General features: G+C 38.3%; 1 protein-coding gene across 2 annotated transcripts in view; it reads right to left on the bottom strand.

Moving 5' to 3' along the window:
- The window catches only part of CDK15 (cyclin dependent kinase 15), an 84,517-nt gene extending 59,716 nt beyond the window's left edge, over window positions 1–24,801 (bottom strand). For both annotated transcript variants that reach the window (XM_061203990.1, XM_061203999.1), the window contains exons 1-6: window positions 24,612–24,801; window positions 23,740–23,889; window positions 23,440–23,534; window positions 16,998–17,077; window positions 1,425–1,519; window positions 609–671 (exon numbers count right to left, since the gene is read on the bottom strand). In XM_061203990.1, coding sequence (XP_061059973.1) covers window positions 609–671; window positions 1,425–1,519; window positions 16,998–17,077; window positions 23,440–23,534; window positions 23,740–23,889; window positions 24,612–24,734 — 606 coding nt within the window. In that variant the 5' untranslated portion in view covers window positions 24,735–24,801. The remainder of the gene's footprint in view (window positions 1–608; window positions 672–1,424; window positions 1,520–16,997; window positions 17,078–23,439; window positions 23,535–23,739; window positions 23,890–24,611) is intronic.
- Window positions 24,802–25,077: the final 276 nt, after the last annotated feature.

Raw genomic sequence — 25,077 nt, 5'->3', positions numbered from 1 at the left:
GTTATGTTAAGGGCCAATCAATTAATTAATGCCAATAAAACCTTAGGGAATGAAAAGTATGAAATACAAATGCTCTCTAAAATTTATAACAGATGTAGAATTACAGCTAGTTAAGAGTTTATTATTATTTCTATTCCAATGACTGGAAAAATGGAAGTTGGTCCCACATATAATCGGATCTGATAGAACAGGCAAAAGGATAACTGATAAAGATCCAACAAAGGTAGTTTGTTTGCTAGTTGTAGTGGGGAACTATAGGTACAACACAAACTTTATCACAGACCACAGTAGTCTGCTATGAAGAAAGTATTTATTTTATGATGGCCTAACTTCACATTTTTTCTTGTAATGCAATTCTTTTTCATTGGTTTATACTTCTAAAGACACATTTGCATGATGACAATGACTGACAGGGTTAGGCTGCCCAGAAAATAGCCAGACATTGCTCCATACCTTGAGGCAAATCTTTTTTTTACTTTCCCCTAGAATAGCAATGATATCCATCTTCTTATTAGTATCATGGAACTTCAGTTTGTGATGACAGTCTGTTTCAAGATTCTTCTGCTGTGGGCAAGCCAGAGGAGAGTCCCGACCCTCAAAGTACTCACCCTGACATTGTGAGGATGAAGCCCTCCTGGATGTTGAGACATATACTGAGCCAGGTCTGTGTGCTACACAAAATGGTGGAGAGAGTGACATTAGCAGTGCTTGGTCAGTGTCACAAAGCAGACCACAGACTTGACTCTCAAAGGTATTTCAAAGTTCAGAATGTTTGAGAATAAGGTGCAAAAGGTACACAACCAGGTTTTCTGAGACACCACTATTAAAGTCAAACGCAGTGTGCCTTCCTAACTGGCTGCTCTTAGAAGGAAGCCTGTTTCTCGGCACAAGAGAGGCTCATTTTAAATGACTGCCCCTGAACACAATGACATGGGGATTTTGTACTCTTCAGTGTCCTTGGAGGCAAGTCAGGTACACATGCCTTATGATTCCTTTCTGCTAATATTTAAAGAGTTTTTTCTTTCAGAAATACAAAATGATGTATTCTTTAGTAAACTTGTATACAATTTTTTAAAACCTTGTGGTTTATGTCTTTATTGTCAATGAAAAAATGTTGGGTTCTGCTCAGATAGTGATGAAAAATAGATTAAAAAAATAAGTGCAAAAGTTTTATTTAGGAGGCAGACTCAAAGTGTTTATTATTGCTGGTGAGGGGGGAAAAAGGCAGCAAATATAGCGGGTAAAGGAGCAGGACTAAAGAATGAGCATAAGAACAATAGGCTCCACTAATCACAATAATGAAAATTTCCATGACACTTTCCACATTGTAATGAAAGTTTTATCATGCCATAAAATATTAACAGATTCATTATACAAGCACCAGGCTTTTCCCTTATGCTTTATAAAATGCTGGGGCAACTCACCATGTATTCAAAAACGAATGTCAGTGTCTCTTTGGTGTGGATAATGTCATGGAGCAGCACAATATTGGCATGTTTCAAACCCTTCAGGAGAGAAGCTAGAAAAATTAAACAAAATTTTAATTCAATCACTGATCATGAAAGTACTGCTTTAAAAATATCAAGCACTATTTATTTTTTAAACATTTCAAATCAACCATTCTGGTTTTTTAATGTTGGAAAAAAAATCTCTTGCTGTGAAATAATATTTAAAGCTATAAAACAATCTTCATTATTTATTAAATGGTGAATCATTGCATTTACATAACTTATTTTTCTTACAGGCTAAAGCAGTTGCAAAAAATATGTTTCCATTTACCCAATCAATTTCATCAAAGCACTCAGGGCACTTTGCAAATGCCTTCCTCTGGGAAGCTTATCATCTCTGCTTCAGAGCTACAGGAGAGGAAGCCTGGAGAGATAAAGGCCATTGGAGGAGCAGGAAAAGGAGTGCTGTGCCTTCTAGAGCAGGACTTTGCAACATGTGACCATTCTCTAAAATTCAAAGTCCCACAGGGAGTCAGCAGGGCCTGTAGATATGACTGATGGAAGGCAGGGATAAGAACATGGGATGAAGGATTGCTGAATCATAATATAGAGAGTGGATGGGATTTCTTAATGGGAGAATTGAAAACCTGTGGAAAGGGGGAAATTCACACTTAAAAAGAGGAGAGGGCCAAACTTGGGGAGCCCGGATGAGTGGGAAGGGCTGAGGACTGTCTCTTGCATCTTCAATAACAGGTTATTATTAGGTCACTAAAGGCAGCTCTAAAGGGGAGAAGTCACCACAAAAGGCCAGTGAGTGGCTGGGAGAGGGTTTGAAAGGATGACTCTGGGGGCTCCAGAGATAGGAAGACCTTCAGGAGGGTGGAGACCAGAAAAGGCACAATAAGGAGATGGTGAGTCTCAGCTCAGGGCATCCCGGCATGAAGAAATAGTGTCTTTAAGACTTAAAGGAAAGGAAAAGTGAAGTGTAAAAACTCAAATCAGTGTTCTGCAGGGTCTGCCTGCATATCATGAATCTCCTCCAACTACTCCCTCCCAGAATTCCATAAGATTAAAAACAGACTAACTCAAATACTCAAATTTTTACAATTACTTCCTTCAGGAATCTTATCCTGTTGTAATGATCCTGTTGTTTTACGTCCTGGAAGCCATTCTCCTTTCTAGTGGGGACACCTCTATTTTACTCTGAGGAACCAACCCTCTCCCTACTCAGCCCATGCTATTCTGGTGGGGCTGATACCACCCCTACCTAAGATTGGGCATGTGACCTAGGTCTGGCCAATCAGAGCACAACATCCCCTAGCCACAGTGATTGGTTCAGAGACAGGCACAAAATCCAAGCCTTAAGAGAGCTCTAACTTTGCTTGTGCCATTAGGAAAGACATGCTTTCTTTTCCACTGTAAGGGCTGAGTTTGTAGGATTTAACTGGGAGCTGCTGTGGCCAGATTACCGACACCTGGGACTAAACCTAAGGCAGAGAAAAACAGTGTTGGGTGATGGACAGATTCCTGGTGATGTCCTTTGCACCCTGCAAGCCTGTAGTTATCAGATCTGTGAGCCAGTGAATTTCCTTCTTTACCTCAGTTTGAGCTGGGAACCTTACCATCATAGGAGCCCTACTGCACCTGCTAACCCTACTCTGCTTGAATGACTAATGTTCTAACTTACAGTTTTTCCCCCCTGAATTCTTATGTGCTAAATTTATTATTTCACTTTTACAGGTACATTGCTTTGTAAACGTAGTAAATTGTTTCACAGGCATCTGTTTACTGTCCCTAGTCCCAGACCAAAGACTACATGGAAATGGAGCAACTTTCCCTCTCTTTCGGATGCTGCCACATTACCTAGTGCAATGCTCAGCCAAGAGTAAGCACTTGATTTTTTCAAATATATTTACTGGGTGTCTTAATGGAGAACTGACTGTAGAGCCACAGGCCTAATGCGAATCCTGGCCTTGTTACTTTCTACCCGAGCGAGCTCAGGAAAGAATCCCAACCCAAGTCTCCATTCACTCCTTGTGAAAAGGAGATAATGCCTTTCCTGACCTGACTTCACAGGGTTGACATGTGGATGGAACCAGATCCCATGCATTAATATAAAGCATCACCCCTGCTGCAAATTAGAATATCCCAGCCATCAGCTTCTAAGCCTCCCTATCACTTTGAACCCCACTAAACCTCCACTCCCAGATTAACATCTTAAAATTTTGCTTATGTCATGTTTCTGCTAGAGTTTTCAACACCATCCATATTTACAACACTGACTTCGGACAATCGGTTGAGAATGCTTGTATTTTATGTATATTTTTATTTATAAATTTTGTTCATGAACTTCTCTCTCTCTTTCTTTCTCTCTCTCCCCCTCCCTCCCTCCCTCTCTCTCATCTCTCTCCACACACACACACACACACACACACTACAAAGCATATACCAAAATTAGATTTTAAAAGGATATGGTAAAGCTGAAATTGCTAAGAATATTATTGACATTTTAATTTTATTTTAATACAATTTTAGTCTTGCTTAAATATGATATTACTAAAACTCCTGATGCTTATTTTTAACCATGATGGTATGTTTTGTTAATCGCAATCAATGGCCTCACACTGTCATTTGGTAAAAAGCTCAAGGAACAATATCTACTTAGGATGAGGCTCACTGCTAATGACAACATTGGGTATAAATCTTTACTTCATATAGTTTTCTCAATAATTTGTTTTATAGGAGTAGGAAAAGTGTCACTTTTGCCATTTCTCTGTTGTTCTCTTACATTTGCATTATTAGTCTTATCTTCACAATTTTTCAGAAATCTTTTGAAGCCATTAATCCACATGATGAGGATTCCCCACTCTAGTAAGTACTCCTCTCAACTCTTTCTCACACCCTCATCCAATCCATCAGCAAATCTTCTGGCAATACCTTCAAAACATGTCCAGAGTTCCTCCCTTCTTACCATCTCCTCTGCTCCCATCCAGGGCCAGGCCACCATCAATATGGTGCCTGAATTACTGCAAATGTCTCCTAACTAGTCTCCCTGCTTCCTCCCTTCCTTCCGACAGTCTCTTCTCCACAGAACCCAGCCACTGTGACCCTTCTCAAATGGAAGTCAGGACATGTCCTCCTGGCTCCAAACCCTCCCGTGGTGTCTCATCTCACTCAGAGTGAGATGGAAGGGACATACAATGTCTGTCCACCCTCGGTACTGCCCTGCCCTCCTCTCCTCACTCCATCCTCATTCACTTGGCTCTGGCCACTGTGGACATCCAAGGTTGTTCCTTGGATGCTTCCAAACACACTTACACCCCAGGTGTTACACTTGCCCTTGTCCCTGCCAGTAACCTTCTTGTCTCAGCTCAGCGTGATTCTTCCCTCGCTTCCTTCAGGTCTCCACTCATATTATATATATAAGTCTGAGCCCCCGCCCCTGACCCACCCTCAGGTATCCTCTATCCCTGTGCCCTGCTGTATCCTTCTCCAGAGCACTCATCACCCCTGACATATTATCTATCTGTTTGTTGTCTGCCTCCACCTTTCAGAATATAAACTCCAATGAGAGCAGGCACTTTTGTCTATTTTGCTTATTGCTGTATTGGCAGTGGCTACAACAACGTTTGGGATATTATAAGCACTCGGTAAATATTTGCTACTGAATTAGTGGTCACTAATTACCTAATATTTCTGTACATACTATTGGTTGGCATAGAGTATTTCTGTTGAAGATGCTTTTATTCCATGCTTATTTTAGTTATAAATGTCGTGTGTGTTATGGCATGTCTACTACTGCTTTTTTTTTTTTTAACACCCCAGAACCACTGAAATACTTATACGGAAACTGTGACTTTTGACGAGTAATAATAGGGAATTTACGTGAAAGAGTAGATGATGTTTAAAGCAGTTTTCTCATGATATTGGTATATTGTTTGGTCCATCCACCAGAGATATCTAAGATGCCTACCACCTCAGATGTGTGGGTCTTAAACCCAGGAAGGAAAGGTCTTTTCTTCTAATTTCAAGGCTACCTCGTAAACTTCACAGCAGAATATGGTGTGTTCTACAGGATAATTAGCTGAGGGATGCAAAAGCCAACTGAGAAGAGGAAAAAGCCTAAAATCAGAGCATTCTGATTCCTGTAAAATTATTGTTTTTATAATTCACATAGACTAGATATACTTATTTTTGTTCTTCTTCAAAGTAAAGACACAAAGATAAACAAGGGAGTCTTTAAAGTTCCAGAAAAATGGAATCGCAATAGAATTACTTTAAGTGCTTCTAAAATAATTTTATAATGATGATGATGATGATGATGGCTAACACTCATTGAGCGTTTACCACATGCCAGGCACTGGTCTAAGAATTTTACATATACTAACTTGGTATGATCATGAGAACACTCATAAAGCCAAAGAGGGACTTCCCTGGTGGCGCAGTGGTTGAGAATCTGCCTGCCAATGCAGGGGACACGGGTTCGAGCCCTGGTCTGGGAAGATCCCACATGCCGCGGAGCAACTAGGCCCGTGAGCCACAACTACTGAGCCTGCGCGTCTGGAGCTTGTGCTCCACAACAAGAGAGGCCACGATAGTGAGAGGCCCACACACCGCGATGAAGAGTGGCCCCCGCTTGCCGCAACTAGAGAAAGCCCTTGCACAGAAACGAAGACCCAACACAGCCAAAAATAAATAAATAAATAAATAAAAAATAAAAATAAAGGAATTCCTTTAAAAAAAAAAAAGAAAGCTAAAGAGAAAACCTGAAGAAAACAACATAATCCCAAAATCAGAAAAAATGACCCATGATGAAACGTTAGTCAGCTCATTTAAAAAATGTAAAGTATTTCTTTCTTTAAGTGTCCCAAAAGGTGTTTAATATGACCAACTAAATACCAATGAAATTCCAGCTAATGAAATTTAACCTGATTCTCATATATGTAAGACAGTAATAATTTAGAAAAAAATTATCATTTTCATCTTGCAATGATATGAGAATATTTAATTTCTTTGTTTTGTTAATTTCATTGGGGTTTGTGGTTTAGTGAAGTTTTAGGAAAATTGAAGCTTTGCAAGTGAAATGGGTCAGGATGTTTGATGTTACTGTCTGTTCTACTTTAGAAGAACATGTAAAGATGACAATGACAAAGAACAAGGCTGATTCTCAAAGTCCTGGGGCACAGCTATATAGAGTGAGTGCCTGGTAGTCAAAGCCCTCCTAGGCTCTGAACTCCTTGAGCACCTAGCATACGCCTGGCATGTGGTGCTCAGTAAGTGCTTGTGAATTAACGAAGACCAGACAGTTGTCATGAGTTTATGTAGGAGTCAATAATGGAGCCAATTCTCAGGCCCAACCCACATTGGGCATTGAATTGAAAAGAATTTGTAGTTCCTGATGCCATGTTTTCTCTGGCCTGAGTGTCACAAATCAAGTCAATGAGCTGAGTTATGCATTCCAAGAAATCACCTACATAAATTTAGAAAAATATGAAGATAAATGTTAGATAATAGTTATCATCTGACTTCTTTGGAATTGTTATCCCAATCACATGGCATTATTTTGTTTTATAAAAATACAACTATGCACATATAAATGTGTTATGTCCCTGATGTGATTTGATTGCTTTTAACGGAGAACTTCTTGACAACCAGGCCTATCGTAATCTATATGTGGTAACCAGCAACTCAGTGCTTCTAATTGCTATCCTCCACCTCACTGTATGACCTCACAGAGGTGCCTCTGTCTATTTTTGGCTCAGTTTTCTCATATATGGACTGGGAATAATTACTTTGTAATGTTTTCTACTAGAGAATGATCTTAAAAGATTCTCAGCTGAAACAGTTTTCTAACTTAAAGACTTGCAATTACAGTGCTGTAGAGTGGATGAAAGAATCAGAATTGACAAATATACAATATTGTATATTATTTTCTTTAAAATGTCTCTCCTGTATTTTGCTTAACACTTATAAAAAATGTATCATAAAAATAGATTTCTATTTTTATTTTAACTGTTGCAAAAGGAAAAATGCTTGAGTTAAGGATTTCTAAATTTATCATAATAAAGTAGAAAGGATATTTTGAATATAATAGAATGGATTTGAATAAGTAATGACTCTGATTACTAGCTCTGTGACCTCAGATGTGTTACCTAACCTTTCTGAAGTTCATAGTCCTTCATCACTATGACAAAAATAACACTTTACCAACTAGAGTTGATATAAAGTTTCAAAAAAAAGATTGAGTTGGGGGGAAGATTATGTCATGTGCCTAGCCTTCAGAAAAGATTAGTTCTATGATTGCTTCCTCACTAATGCTGCTAACAGGCTGAAAGTCCTGGAAGTTCTTTTTAAACCAAGTTTCTATTTTTATAGAAAGATATTTAAAATAATGTACATTATTAAGACATTTATACATAAGTTAATAAAACTAGGGAACTTGTTCTTATATAAAAACTTTTAATATTTGCCTATTCAAATGAAAGTGTTATCTCCTAGTTGCAAAAATAAACATTTAAAATATAATTATGGGGGGCAGAGTCAGGATGGCAGCATGGGAAGACACGAAGTTCCTGTCTCCCCACAACTAGGGAGACTGCCAGATGCTGGTGGGGGACCTCGATGCCCAAGGAGATGGGAGGAACCCTCAAGCAAACTGGTAGGACATGGGGGAACCGAGAAGGGAGGAGAAGTGGAGGCCAGACAGGACCGGCGCCCCTGAGGGGTGGCTGGAAGTGGGGAGGGGTTCCCACGCCTGGACGGACCCTCGGGGTCTTGGATCAGGGAGGAGTGTGACGAGCGCTTCCCCTGCCCAAAAGGCCTGGGAGCCTGCCTGGCTCTCAGGCCAGGTACTATGCTCTCAGAGGCCCCCTCCAGGCCACAGTGGTCCTGGGGGCATAGGAGGGAGGGCAGGGGAGAACAAGAGAGGCAGGTGGGAGGGGCCCTCCAGGACCGGAGGAGCAGGAGAGGAGCAGAGGGTGCTTGCCCCATCCACTCGGGCCCAGGAAGCCTGCTGGGCTCCCAGGCCGGGTCCCCCACCCTCTGAGACCATAGGCACGCCTGGGCCCCTTCTGTTGAGCCTAAGCCTCACCCCTGCCCCCACTCTGCAGGGCCTTTTCCAGCCCTTTGGGTCCTAAGCATAGGCCCTGCCCACTGCCCAAACCCCGCCCCTGCCTAGGCCTCACCCTCCACAGCCAAGGCCTTTTCCACCTTCTTTTTTTTCTTTTTTCCTTCTCCTGTTTTTTACAATTGTGGTTCTGTTTTACCTTCATCTATATTTTTATTTTTATATTCTTTCTAACATATCTGTTAGTTTCCTAGTCTAAGTTTATTCTTTACTCTTTGTTATTGTTCTCCTTTTTTCTGTTTTTTCTTTTCTTTTTTCTTTTTTTTTTTGTCACCCCATGCAGCTTGCGGGATCTTGGTTCACAAGCTTCAGTCAGGCCAAAGCTCCTGCGGTGGGAGCTCCTAGTCCAAACTACTGGACTAACAGAGAACCTCAGACCCCAGGGAATATTCATCGGAGTGAGGTCTCCCGGAGGTCCTCATCTCAGCACCAAGACCCAGCTCTACCCAACAGCCTACAAACTCCAGTGTTGGAAGCCCCAGGCCAAACAACCAGTAAGACAGGAACACAATCCCACCCAACAACAACAAAAACAAAGAGACAGAAAAAAAATATGTCACAGATGAAGGAGCAAGCTAAAAACCTACAAGAACAAATAAATGAAGAGGAAATAGGCAATCTACCTGAAAAAGAATCCAGAGTAATGATAGTAAAGATGATCCAGAATCTTGGGAATAGAGTGGAGTCACGGATTGAGAAAATACAAGAAATGTTTAACAAAGATCTAGAAGAACTAAAGAACAAACAGAGATGAACAATACAATAACTGAAATGAAAAATACACTAGAAGGAATCAATAACAGAATAACTGAGGCAGAAGAACGAATAAGTGAGCTGGAAGACAGAATGGTGGAAACAACTGCCGAGGAGCAGGATAAAGAAAAAAGAATGAAAAGAATTGAAGACAATCCCAGAGACCTCTGGGAAAACACTAAATGCACCAACATTCAAATTATAGGGGTCCCAGAGAAAAATAAAGGATCTGAGAAAATATTTGAAGAGATTATGGAAAACTTCCCTAACATGGGAAAGGAAATAGTCACCCAAGTCCAGGAAGCGCAGAGAGTCCCATACAGGATAAACCCTAGGAGAAACACACCAAGACACATATTAATCAAACTATCAAAAATTAAATTCAAAGAAAAAATATTAAAAGAAGCAAGGGAAAAGCAACAAATAACATACAAAGGAATCCCCATAAGGTTATCAGCTGATTTTTCAGCAGAAACTCTGCAGGCCAGAAGGGCGTGGCAGGATATACTTAAAGTGATGAAAGAGAAAAATGAACAACCAAGATTACTCTACCCAGCAAGGATCTCATTCAGATTCGAAGGAGAAATCAAAAGCTTTTCAGACAAGCAAAAGCTGAGAGAGTTCAGCACCACCAAACCAGCTTTACAACAAATGCTAAAGAAACTTCTCTAGGGGGGAAACACAAGAGAAGAAAAAGACCCACAAAAACAAACCCAAAACAATTAAGAAAATGGCAATAGGAACACACATATCAATAATGATGTTGAATGTAAATGGATTAAATGCCCCAACCAAAAGACACAGGCTGGCTGAATGGATACAAAAACAAGACCCATATATATGCTGTCTACAAGAGACCCACTTCAGACCTAGGGACACATACGACTGAAAGTGAAGGGACAGAAAAATATATTCCATGCAAATGGAAATCAAAAGAAAGCTGGAGTAGCAATACTCGTATCAGATAAAACAGACTTTAAAATAAAGACTGTTACAAGAGATAAGGAAGGACTCTACATAACAATCAAGGTATCAATCCAAGAAGAAAATATAATAAATATAAATGTTTATTCACCCAACATAGGAGCACCTCAATAAATAAGGCAAATGTTAACAACCATGAAAGGGGAAATTGACAGTAACACAATAATAGTAGGGGACTTTAACACCCCACTTACACCAGTGGACAGGTCATCAAACCAGAAAATAAATAAGGAAACACAAGCTTCAAATGATACAATAGACCAGATAGATTTAATTGATATTTATAGAACATTCCACCTGAAAGTGGCAGAACACACTTTCTTCTCAAGTGCACATGGAATATTTTCCAGGAGAGATCACATCTTGGGTCACAAATCAAGCCATGGAAAATTTAAGAAAACTGAAATCATATCAAGCATCTTTTCTGACCACAATGCTATGAGGTTGGAAATCAATTACAGGAAAAAAACTGTAAAAAACACAAATACATGGAGGCTAAACAGTGCACTACTAAATAACCAGAGATCACTGAGGAAATTGAAGAAGAAATAAAAAAATACATAGAAACAAATGACAACGAAAACACAACGACCCAAAACCTATGGGACGCAGCAAAAGCAGTTCTAAGAGGGAAGTTTATAGCAATTCAATCCTACCTTAGAAACAAGAAAAATCTCAAATAAACAATCTAACCCTACACCTAAAGCAACTAAAGAAAGAAGAACAAAGAAAACCCAAAGTCAGTAGAAGGAAAGAAATCATAAATATCAGAGCAGAAATAAATGAAATAGAAACAAAGAAAACAATAGCAAAGATCAATAAAACTAAAAGTTGGTTGAGAAGACAAACAAAATTGATAAACCCTTAGCCAGACTCATCAAGAAAAAACGGGAGATGACATAAATCAATAAAATTAGAAATGAAACAGGAGAAATCACAACTGACACCATAGAAATACAAAGGATTATAAGAGACTACTACAAACAACTATATGCCAATAAAATGGACAACCACAAAGAAATGGACAAATTCTTGGAAAGGTACAATTTTCCAAGACTGAACCAGGAAGAATTATAAAATATAAACAGACCTACCGCAAATAATGAAATTGAAACTGTAATTAAAAATCTTCCAACAAACAAAAGTCCAGGACCAGATGGCTTCACAGGCAAATTCTACCAAACATTTAGAGAAGAGCTAACACCGATCCTTCTCAAACTCTTCCAAAAAATTGCAGATGGAGGAACACTCCCAAATTCGTTCTATGAAGCCACCATCACCCTGATACCAAAACCAGAAAAAGATATCACAAAAAAAAGAAAATTATAGACCAATATCACTGATGAACATGATGCAAAAATCCTGAACAAAATACTAGCAAACAGAATCCAACAACATATTAAAATGATCATACACCATGATCAAGTGGGATTTATCCCAGGAATGCAAGGATTCTTCAATATACGCAAATCAATGTGATACACCATATTAGCAAATTGAGGAATAAAAACCATATGATCATCTCAATAGATGCAGAAAAAGCTTTTGAGAAAATTCTACACCAATTTATGATAAAAACTCTCCAGAAAGTGGGCATAGAGGGAACCTACCTCAACATAATAAAGGCCATATATGACAAACCCACAGCCAACATCATTCTCAATGGTGAAAAACTGAAAGCATTTCCCCTAAGATCAGGAACAAGACAAGGATGTCCACTCTCGCCACTATTATTCAACATAGTTTTGGAAGTCCTAGCCATGGCAATCAGAGAAGAAAAAGAAATAAAAGGAATGCAAATTGGAAAAGAAGAAGTAAAACTGTCACTGTTTGCAGATGACATGATACTATACATAGAAAATCCTAAAGATGCCACCAGAAAACTACTAGAACTAATCAATGAATTTGGTAACATTGCAGGATACAAAATTAATGCACAGAAATCTCTGGCATTCCTATACACTAACAACGAAAAATCAGAAAGAGAAATTAAGGAAACAATCCCATTTACCATCACAACAAAAAGAATAAAATACCTAGGAATAAACCTAACTAAGGAGGCGAAAGACTTGTACTCAGAAAACTATAAAACACTGATGAAAGAAATCAAAGATGATATAAACAGTTGGAGAAATATACAATGTTCTTGGATTGGAAGAATCAATATTGTGAAAATGACTATACTACCCAAAGCAATCTACAGATTCAATGCAATCCCTATCAAACTACCAATGGCATTCTTCACAGAATTAGAACAAAAAATTTTACAATTTGTATGGAAACACAAAAGACCGTGAATAGCAAAAGCAATCTTGAGGAAGAAAAAACGGAGCTGGAGGAATCAGGCTTCCTAACTTCAAATTATACTACAAAGCTACAGTAATCAAGACACTATGGTACTGGCACAAAGACAGAAATATAGATCAATGGTACAGGATAGAAAGCCCAGAGATAAACCCACGCACATATGGTCACCTAATTTAAGACAAAGGAGGCAAGAACAGACAATGGAGAAAAGACAGCCTCTTCAGTAAGTGGTGCTGGGAAAACTGGACAGCTACATGTAAAAGAATGAAATTAGAACACTCCCTAACACCATACACAAAAATAAACTCAAAATGGATTAAAGACTTAAATGTAAGACCGGACACTATAAAACTCTTAGAGGAAAACATATGAAAAACACTCTTTGACATAAACCACAGCAAGATCTTTTTTGACCCACCTCCTAGACTAATGAAAATAAAACCAAAAATAAACAAATGGGACCTAATTAAACTTAAAAGCTTTTGCACAGCAAAGGATACCATAAACAAGACGAAAAGACAACCCTCAGAATGGGAGAAAATATTTGCAAATGAAACAATGGACAAAGGATTAATCTCCAAAATATACAAACAGCTCATGGAGCTCAATATCAAAAAAACAAACAACCCAATTAAAAAATGGGCAGAAGACCTAAATAGACATTTCACCAAAGAAGACATACAGATGGCCAAGAGGCACATGAAAAGATGCTCAATGTCACTAATTATTAGAGAAATGCAAATCAAAATTGCTATGAGGTATCACCTGACACCAGTCAGAATGGCCATCATCAAAAAATCTACAAACAAAAAATGCTGGAGAGGGTTTGGTGAAAAGGGAACCCTCTTGCACTGTTGGTGGGAATGTAAATTTATTCAGTCAGTAGGGAGAACAGTATGGTTGTTCATTAAAAAACTAAAAATAGAACTGCCATATGACCCAGCAATCCCACTGCTGGACATATACCCTGAGAAAACCATAATTCAAAAAGAGACATGTACCACAATGTTCATTGCAGCACTATTTACAATAGCCAGGACGTGGAAGCAACCTAAACGTCCATCGAAACGTTTAGGTATATGTGATGTGGCACATATATACAATGGAATATTAGCCATAAAAAGAAACGAAATTGAGTTATTTATAGTGAGGTGGGTGGACCTAGAGTCTGTCATACAGAGTGAAGTAAGTCAGAAAGAGAGGAACAAATACTGTATGCTAACACACATATATGGAATCTAAAAAAAATGGTACTGATAAACCTAGTGGCAGGGCAGGAATAAAGATGTAAACATAGAGAATGGACTTGAGGACATGGCGGGTGTTGGTGGGAGGTGGAAGCTGGGGCGAAGTGAGAGTAGCATCGACATATATACACTACCAAATGTAAAATAGATAGCTAGTGGGAAGCAGCCACATAACATAGGGAGATCAGCTCGGTGCTTTGTGACCACCTAGAGGGGTGGGATAGGGACGGTGGGAGGGAGGCTCAAGAGGGAGGGAATATGGGGGTATATGTATGCATATGGCTGATTCACTTTGTTGTACAACAGAAACTAACACAGCATTGTGAAGCAATTATACTCCAATAAAGATGTATAAAAAAAAAAAGAAAAAAAGAAAATGTTTGCAAACTTGAAAAAATATATATAATTATAGAGCTAGTTATGAAAGATTCTCTAAGTTGCTATGAAGGTGGCTAATCTTTTTAATTAGCAGAGGAATAAGGGTAGGGAACACGCCTATTGTGTCTGCTGCTGTGTATCTAGCAGCCATCAGAGTACCTGGCCAAAATAGGTGCTCAATAAATACTCATGGAATGAATGCTAAGAGATTGTATGGATTTTTGAATCAGAGAGATTTGGTTTGAATCATAGCTCTGTACTGGAATCGTAATAATCTCTATCTCCAAAGGTTATTAAGAAGATTGAAAGAGGTAACACATGAAAAATATCCTTAGTGCTGTTCATACTTTTGCTAATTTCATAACATTACATGTTACAGTCAAATAGTATTCCAAATGACCAGATTAATAAACTGCTGCATGTTTTCTACCTATATGTAGAGAGACTGTACGTGTAGTAAAATCCTACTCAATAAATCTTTGGCTGATATACCATTAGAGCAGCCAAACTGTTCAGGAAAAGTATTTCCTACTTCAAGGTTTTTTAGAGAAGTCTGTATTGCTCATTTAGTTTTTCTGCACATGGCTTTCAGTTGCCTTTTTAGCTAGTGACCCTGGATTTTAACTAATGAACTCCAGCTGTTCTTATTTTGCCTTTCAGCCCTTCTCATTTAACCTCCTGTCTCCCTGGTCTCACATCCTTAAAGTTCTTACAGGAAAAATGGGACAGTGCCAAAGTTTTCAAATGAGGCCTCATGTCTTCTTGAGGGGAGAGGGCTCCTCTATGAAGGGCTCCCAGCTTTTACACTGGTGGAAAAAGAAACATCCATTGTTGGAAACTGGATGCCTAACAACCTCCAATGTGTCAAAAAAATCCTTTTGTGGTTTTTCATATTAAACAAGCAAAGCATTCAGTAAGGTAAGTCCATAAAACAAACCAAGAAAGTCCACAGTTGAATACTAAATGTAATTGCAAACACCTGTGATGGAGAGGCAATTCCTCGGTAAATATGCAATAAAAGAAACATTTAGCACACAGAGCAATACACATCCAGCTTTTCTGAACCATGCTAAGAACCATCTGTTAGCAAAACCGGCAAAAGTTTTCACTGTTAAAGTCAAATGTCATCCCGAAAAAGTTGGCTGTGGGCAAAATCTGAGCGAGGCAGGCCTGAAGCAACAGGCAAGCTCAGCTCACAAAGGAAACACCATGAGAACAGGGTGAACCTGGGCCTAGAGACCCTCCCCTTATGCTGGTGACCTGGGGATGTCTATTATGCTCAGAAATACTCTTTAGCCTATCCACACATCTCTTTCTAAATCTGATCATCCTTTCAGGGGGACCACTAATACATACATCAGTAAGTACAGCTTCCATTATATTAAACACTTAAGGCCACACTTTCCTCCAGAATGCACCTGATCCTACCAGGCTGAATCCCCGGCTAACCTGATAGCCATTTGGCCCTTCTGCTGAAATTCAAAATGATGTATTTCCCAGGGGCTCTGGAAGACTTTTGAAAATGGCATCAAATTCAGTTATAAACTCATTTTCTGAATTCCTTTTTCCATGCCTATTTGCATGACCCATCCTCCCAAGCTCAGTTCAAAATCTATTGACTCTATTAGCCACATTGAGACTGACTTGTTCTCATCTCAGTTTACAAGGTCTTTGTTACCTCCATCATAACACTGGTTGCAACTTGAATCATCTGCTCTGTTACAACTGAAAAGATAGAGAGCAAAGATCAGGCTTTTTCTTCTCATTCTTCACAACACCCAGCAGCATGCTTTGCATATAGGATGTGCTCCATAAAGAAGGGAAGATGAAGTAGTTAAAAGGGAAGAAAGAAAGACCAGGGAGAAGCCATTTCTCTGGGTTTTTGATGAAATGAATAGCAATCCTGTCAACATTTTATTTCAAATGGCTTATGTAAAAAGGTTAATAAATTGCATTTTAATGATTTATTTTCACTATACTGGCTTCTTGATTTTTAAATTATAAATTGTTAGTTATCTTGATAGTGAACAAGTCATCACTAAGGGAAAGTAACAAAAATGGAATAATAGCCAACATTTGTTGAACTCTGAAGATAAACTCTGTGATTAGTGTTTTATATGTATATTCTCATTTAAGCCTCATAACAACTCAATGAAATAGGTACTATTATCCTCTTTCTGCAATAAACTGAGTCTTAAATAGGAAAAGTAATCTACCCACGGTCACACCACTAGTAATTGGTATATCTAAGATTCAAGCTCAAGTCTATCTGATGCCACCAGACTTCTCACCCACTTGCTCTACTGTCCAGGGTTCAGAGAAAATACAGGCATAACACTAAAAATACACGTTTTCCCAAGGAGTTTTTCAAATGCTATCTCAACAACTTATTTTCAGGCAAACTGCTTACTGAGAATTTGTGTGAGTATATTATTTACTTTCTCTTTTGTATGGCTTTTTCTAGGGTTATATAGATACAGCCTTAGCACTTAGCATGGGATCAAACTCGCAGAAGATATTTAGTAAATACTCACTGAGTTCATAGTTTGGATCAACTAATATAATAGTTTTGAATTCTAATTTCCTCAGGAATAAGTAATAAAATGATTTGGAAAACCGGTGTGAAGAATAAAATTGCAATTATAACATTACTTCTATAAATATAAAAAGCTAGATGCTGAATGGATAGGCTCAATGCATTTTTATCAAATCAAAAACTTAAAATATCTCTTGGGTCCACTCTACTGTTCTTACCTTCCCGGATGGCTGTAAATGGGACTCCTTCCTCTGCATTCATGCTGATGACTTTTAAAGCCACTAGTTGTCCATTTATCCTAGAAGAGTCAGGGGAAAGGGCACACATTTGTTGACACGGCCCATAGCAGCAATTTATACTAAGGATGGTTTAACAAAAGTAGCTTTCCTTCAAAATTTATTCCAGTATATGAAATGTACAATTTTCTCAGAATAAAAAAATTTTAAAAGTCATATGTATATATCAAGCCATTGTTTTCTCTTTACCAAAGTGATATATATTTATTACAGAAAATATGGAGAATATGGGAAAGCACAGAAAAAAATAACCCAACAAAGCCAGCTTCATATTTTGATGTATATTGTTTCTTTTATTTCCCTTTGTGCACTTATTTGAGCCATTCTTATTTTTCATCTGAATTATTGTAATGACCTCCTAACAGTCTTTCTGCTTATATGTTTGTACCCCTACTGTCTACTTCCAACAGTAGCCCAGGGCATCTTTTTTTTTTTTTTTTTTTTTTAAAGATTTATTGATTGATTGATTGCTATGTTGGGTCTTCGTTTCTGTGCTAGGGCTTTCTCTAGTTGCGGCAAGCGGGGGCCAGTCTTCATCGCGGTGCGCGGACCTCTCACTATCGTGACCTCTCGTTGCGGAGCACAGGCTCCAGACGCGCAGGCTCAGTAGTTGTGGCTCACGGGCCTAATTGCTTCGCGGCATGTGGGATCTTCCCAGACCAGGGCGCGAACCCGTGTCCCCTGCATTAGCAGGCAGATTCTCAACCACTGCGCCACCAGGGAAGCCCCCAGGGCATCTTTTTTAAAGTGAAAGTCAAAACAAGTCACTTCTGTGCTCAAAACCCACCTTCATCTCCACATTTCATTCTGAATAAAAGCCAAATTCTTACAATTGCCTCCTAGGTGCTACCTGACCTACCCAGTCCCACCATTCTCTCTCTCTTCATCTCTTACTCTCCCCTTATTCATTGTTCTGTTTGCTGATGTAAGCTAAATGCCAGAGAACAGAGAAGATTTTAATGTAAGTATAACTATATTGTTTTTAATACAGTGGGATTCACATCCTATTATTAGGAACCTGTTTTTCCTCCATTTAACTTTTTCTGTTAGTCTTTCTTGTATTATTTGACATTTAATAGTAACATTTCATCATATAAATATGTACAATGTATTTTGCCAATTCCAAATATTTTAACATTGTTTCTAACTTTTGGCTATTATAAAAATACCTGGACGATCATATTTGTTCATATTTGTAGATAAATCTTTTCATACAGCCTCTGTTATTTTCTTAGGGTCGTGGTGGAATTGCTAAATCAAAGAGTATGCAATGCACAAATTTTTATTGTTTTGAACACATGTTCCCAAATTGTGCCACAGAGTGATCACACCACTAACTGGTCATGAGCCTGGCCATTCTAGCACCCCCTCGCCAACAGCGGGCAGCGTTGTTTGTTTTTCGTTGTTGTTGTTGCTTTAAGATTTCATATTTTAGAACAGTTTTAGATTTACAGAAAAGTTGAGAAGATAGTACAGAAAATTCTCATATACCTCACATCCAGTTTCCTCTGTTGTTAACATCTTATATCAGTATGATACATTTGTTAAAATTAATGAGCCAACATTGATACATTATTATTAACCAAAGCCCTTAGTTTATTAGGAATTCTTTAGGTTTTTTTTTTTTTTTTTTTTTGCAGCAAAATTGTATTACTTGCTGTGGGTTGCATTGTAAATTGGTAAAATTTGGGGGAATGCAACATGATCATATGTGTGAAAAGCCATAAAACTACCACACTCAGGAATTTTTCTCAATAGTTACTTAACAAAGATTTTAATAATTCCAAATGCATGAAAGATATCATTCACTGTGTTAGTTACAATAGAAAAAAATAGAAATAGCTGAAATGTTCAACATTAGAGAAAAAACTGATTTGATACATTTACATATTGCAATATGATTACCAGGATTTCTTTAGTTTTTACCTGATGTCCCTTTTCTATTCCAGGATCTCTTCTAGGACACCACATTGCATTTAGTTGTCATGTCTCTTTAGGCTCCTCTTGGCTGTGACACTTTCCCAGACATTCCTTGTTTTTGATGACATTAAAGGTCCCGAGGAGTACTGGTCAAGTATTTTGTAGGATACCTCTCTATTGGAATTTTTCTGATGTTTTTCTTATGATTAGACCACAGTTATGGGTTTTGGTTTCATCACATCATATTAAAGGTACATACTGTCATCAAAATTTACGGCTTTTGATGTGGCCTTAATCACCTGGCTCAGGTGATCATACTTGTCAGGTTTCTTCACTGTAAAGTTATTCTCCCCCCACCCCTTTCCATACTGAACTTTGGGAGAACGTCACTATGAGTAGCCCACACTTAAGCATTGGAAAGTTACACTCCACCACCTTTAGGGTGGGTTATCTGCATAAATTATCTGGAAATTTGTCTCTTCTCTCCCATTTATTAATTAACTGAACCACTTATTTACAGCACTATGGACTCATAGTCACTTTATACTTTGGGTTACAACCCAATAAATACTATTTTATTTATTTTGTTGCTCAAATTTTTCCACCTTTGCTCTTTGGGAGCTTTTTCAGTTGGCTCCTAGGTATCTTTGACATATCCCCATAAATGTGGGGCTTCTTTTTGGGGGGCATGTTTTTATCTTCATTTTTTGGCTTATTTAATAGGTAAAAAGGATTATCATGTTTTAATTTCTATTCCTTTAAATAACTGTGGAACTGAATTTTCATAAGGTTATTGGTCTTTTCTGTTCTTTTTTGGTTTACCTGTTTGCCCACTTTTTATTGAAATATTTTGCATATACTTTTCACCAATTTCTTTTGTTTGCCTTATCATGTCTTTGAAATTTTAAACTTAAAAATTTTTATGATGCTCAGTATTTTCCAAAATGTTTTACCCAGAACATAGCTCTGTGAAATTCTCCCTATCCCCTACCCTAAATTTTTCTGTTCAAATATGTTTAGAAAATGCTTTATACTTTAAAATTTTTCTTCATCTTTTTTAGAGAGTCATGGTATACATCAACATTTTAAAGATGCTGAGAGCACCTATAATAAAGGATCACATTTTATTTTGTCCTAGGGTTACCCGTGTCAATTGGACAATGGTAATGGTTTCAGTGAAACTTCTATTAAGGTGTCTCAGAATTGGGGGGTCCCTAGAACGTACTTGGATAGATGGGGCACCACGGACATGTCCAATCTTCCCTTACAGGTTCTGACTTAAGTGTTACATATAGACAGACCTTTCCAGTCCAAAAGTTACACAGACTTCCCCTGTTTATTCTTCTAGCTCTTGTATGTTTCCTTTTTCATTTAACTCTTTAATCCACTGGGAATTTATATTGTATATTTACCTTTTCCAAATTGCTAACAATCGTCCCAACTCCATTTATTGGACTGTTTATTTATTTAATTATTTTCCCTGCTGATTTGACATGCCACCATGATTGTATATTAGATGTTACTAATACTTGGATTTGTGACTGTTCTGGACTTTTACAAATCATATTTCTTTGATCTGTCTTATACTTGTGCTACACTATTTTAATTATTGTAGCTTTTGAACATATTTAGAATACATTAAAACTCTAAATTACAGAATTATTGACATCTTTGTACTACTAGATATTCTAATCCAAATATCCTTACAAGGGTCCCTGAAATGATCTACGAGACCCTATATAAGGCCCTACTGCATCTGCACCTCCTCCCTGTCCTCACATCCTTCCATTCTCCCAGGCCAGTGCCAGGCCTGCTCCTGCCTCAGGGATTTGCTACTTGCTGTTCCCTCTGCCTGAAGCTCTCTTCCACTATACACTCACACAGCTCACGCCTCACCTTTGTCAGTCTCTGTTCAAGTGTTCCTTTCTCAGTGAGGCCTCTTCTCTCACTATTTAAAATAGTCATTCACCACCGCACTCTGGCACTCCCTATTCCTCTTCCCTGTTTTATTCTTTTCCAAAGCATTTTTACTCTTTGACAAACTCAGTCAGAGAGTTCATTTGTTTATTGCCTCTCTCACCCCCACTAGAACATACAGTCCATAAGAGCAGGGATTTTTGTCTCTTTTGTTTTCCAGTGAGTCCTTATTGGCTAAAATAGTGCCTGGCACAGAGTAGGTGCTTCATAAATATGAGTAGAATGAATGAATGCCTTTCTGGCTTTTTCTTCAAGTCTTTTATGTCCCTTACTAAATCTTTATATAAATCCTGCCCTTTTTTTTTTTTTTAAATTTTTGGCCGCGTTGGGTCTTCGCTGCTGCGTGTGGGCTATCTCCAGTTGCATTGAGTGGGGGCCACTCTTAGCTGTGGTGCACGGGCTTCTCATTGCGATGGCTTCTCTTGTTGCGGAGCACGGGCTCTAGGCACGTGTGCTTCAGTAATTGTGGCACACGGGCTCAGTGGCTGTGGCTCGCGGGATCCAGAGCGCAGGCTCAGCAGCTGTGGCACACAAACTTACTTGCTCCACAGCATGTGGGATCTTCCCGGACCAGGGATCGAACCCGTGTCTCCTGCATTGGCAGGTGGATTCCCAACTACTGCGCCACGAGGGAAGTCCCAATTCTGCCCATTTTTGATTGTAATGATTTTTTTGTTGTTGCTTTTTGAGAATAATTTCCCCTACAATATTTTCTATTAAATGGTTATTGCTAATACATAAGACAACTTTTGATAAGTATATTTTGATTTTGTAACTGATCACCTTATTGTTCTATCTCACTACTTCTAATAGTTTCTTAGATGATTCTCTTGGGTTTTTTTAGGTAGACAATTCTATAATCCACAAAAATTATATTCAGTCTTTTTTTCCTCATTGCATTGGCTAGAATGCTTATGATAATCTTTAACAATAGAGAATAGTGGGCAGTCTTGCCCTACCTCTAACTTAATGGTGATGTCTCTAGTATTTAACAAAGAAAAAGTATGTAGGCTATTGATTTGAAATTATTCTACAACATAATGAGTAATTATCATTCTAATCCTATTTTGCTCAGAGTTTTAAAAACTAGAAATTGATGTTGAATTTATCAAATGCCTTTTTGACATCTATCTCTATATGTTTTAAAATTATAAATGTAATGCTTTTGTGGTAAGGAATAAAGTGAAAAGTTTGAGTGACCTTTCTCCATTCCAGTTTCAACCACTAGAAGTAGCTACTTTTAATAATCCCTTGTGTATTTGTCCAGATTCCTCTAGGCACATACAAATTTATACATGAACAGTGCTTTTTTTCTAAATGAGATCATATATTGTTCTGTAACTTGCTTGTTTCTCATAAAATATTGGGCATCTTTTCATACATCTTATACTCTAGATGGTTGCATACTATTTCATTATATAGTGATAATTTAGCCAGTCCTCCATTAACGGATATCTGTAACCAGGTTTTTACTTTTTCTATTATAAATCTTGCTGCAATTAATACACTGTTACATATATCTCTGTGCACTTGCACAGTGTATATATTTGTAATGTATTTTTCATTCTATTACTAGGCTGAATCCCTTGAAGGAAATCTTTTATATTCTTAGTACCTAAGATAGTTTATGGAAGTGAATTAAATCCTGTTTCTACATAATATATTTAAAATGGTTATCTCCTCCAAAATCCTCTTTAACAAGTAAAAATTATAACACAAGTCCTAAGATAAATAATAGTCTTGTAGTATTTATATTAAATTTTTAAAATTAACATTTAACTACTTTGAGCCATTATTTTTCTCCATTGGAGTAACATAAATTAAAGAAATCAGACCTTCTGACTATCCCACCTTGACTAAAAGCTGTGGAGTTCGTGAATCTTTCAAATACATTTAACAAAGTTTTTATTAGCCAAAATGGGCACTTGCTTTCTGGATTAACAATCTTTTTATTCTCCAGCCATTTTGTGTAGTTTGCAAGTGTAGAATACCCAGGATTAATCATTCTTTGCGTACTATGTCATACTTTGTAGAAACCATCTTCAGTTTCTTCTACAAAGGCCAAGTGGAAGAAGGAAGGAGAAAACTCAAGGCTGCCATTGCAAACCTCTGTCATTGTGTGTTGGGCTGAATGGGGGGGGATATGAAAATATCTGTAGAGACACCTTATCAACTGTACTTCCCACCAGGTGAAGAGCAGTAGTTGTTCTTTGGGTCAGTAGTTGAGAAAGTTTAATTTGAATTGAATCAAGAAAAGGAAAAGCTGATAAATTAGTGGGCTGATTTTAACTGGGGCAGGGGAAGTTTGTTTTCTTTCAAGGCTACTTCAATAATCATGTCTTTCCCTATTGACTGTGGGGTCTTGCGTAGGTCCTGAACTTCTGTCCTGTGTCAGCTGGCTTCATAATGTCAAATCCTGGGGGTGAGACCCTCATCTCTAGTCTCTCCCAGCTAATGAGTCACTCACCGGCTAATCCCCTTGTAAACTGTAGCGTAAGAACCTTCACCCAGCTTCTCCAAGTTCAAGTAAGATGAGGCTGCCCCAAAGGGGAGGCTCTTCCTCTGCATAAGGGGAATGAGGAGGAGTGAGGGAGGGGGAAAGAAAAGAGCATTTTTTTAGTGTTGCCTTCTTTTTCCCCCAGAGAAATTAGACAGCATTGCAGAATGTACTTGGGAAGGTCTGCTCAGTAATTGCCCTGGAAATAAGGCCCAGCCTCCCTAGACAAGCACACATGAAATTCTTGATCAACATCAGCTGCTCACTCACCCACTGAAAACCCTGACTCAGATCCTCTTCCTGAAAAGAATCGCTGTTACTCCGTGGCCTTTTACTCTTGAACTTCCGGGCACGGACAGCCTGAAGTCCCCTGGGGTGAAATGAAGTCATGGAACATGATGCTTCTTTTAGGTCTGTTAGCTAGAGAAAAAGGAAAGTGCAGGAATAAAGTTTATGCAAAGTCAAGACTCAATGGCTAGCATAAACCACTTTTTCTTTATTTGCCTGATGTTAACTCTTCAAATGTTTTCCAAGCGTCCTACACGCCCAAAAGGCACCTTTCCTGAACATCAGTTCCTTAAAAAAATAAATAAATAAAATAATGATATCAACTGCTGAAACACAACATTTTCTCTTCACCTAAAAATATATCTTTAAACACTTAGGTTAACCTAAATTTCTTTGATGGATGGTTTCAAATTTTCCTTTGTTAAACCTAGACTTTTTTTTCCCATGTCCCCTTCATTTCTCTTTTTAGGGGAAAAATTTTCTATTATAACATTGCTAATAAACATGAACTAATTACTGAAATTTTTAATCCGTAGGGTACCGATACTGCAGCTTGCTTTTTGAGGTTCAGCTCTCTAATTTAGTACTTCAGATATTTCAAGAGAACAACTTTCTCGACTTAAAGTCAAGTGAGTTTCATGCAGCCCAAAGCATAGGATTATTTTTCCCTTTTGGCTTAAAAGAAAATCTCCAAATTTGATAACAACAGTCACAAATTCTCTGTGACTTTAATAGAATTTTCTTTTTATTGCTTTAGACCTAGTGCAGGAAAACCAGACCCTGCTACAGAAAGGGAGCCTCTGAACTCCTCGGTTTATGGATAGAGGATGCTGCTGCTCCTGGAATACAAATACCTTGATCGCAGCCTCCATCATCACCGGAGCACTCCTCTGACGGCTGTGTGCATCGCCTCCCTCCCAACAGCAATGGCAGCTGCATCCAGGCTGCAGAGTCTTTGCACACAGCTCTTGACCCATAATCTTCTAGGTTCAAGGAGAAAACCCGGCACTTGAACCTCTCTCCCTCTGCCACTCCTGTCCTTGTTCACTCCCTTTTTGCCAGAGGTCAGCAATGCTGGAGCTTTCATATGACTCACATGAGGGCTCTGCTTGGAGCAGCCTCATGACTTCAGCAGTTTTTCTTCATCAGTGCAAGAAACTACACATCAGAAAGGCAGCCGCCTGCATTCATATGTGCACAACTGAAACCAGGACAGCTAATATTGGAAAGAATAAAATTTGGCACAATTAAAGTTCTTATTCCAGTCACAAGTTAGTGCTACTGGTATACACAGTTTTTATGAATTTACATTGCTTATCC

Source organism: Eubalaena glacialis, chromosome 1 (assembly GCF_028564815.1).
Source record: "Eubalaena glacialis isolate mEubGla1 chromosome 1, mEubGla1.1.hap2.+ XY, whole genome shotgun sequence".
Lineage (NCBI taxonomy): Eukaryota > Metazoa > Chordata > Mammalia > Artiodactyla > Balaenidae > Eubalaena > Eubalaena glacialis.
This window is presented reverse-complemented; position numbering and strand designations above follow the sequence as displayed.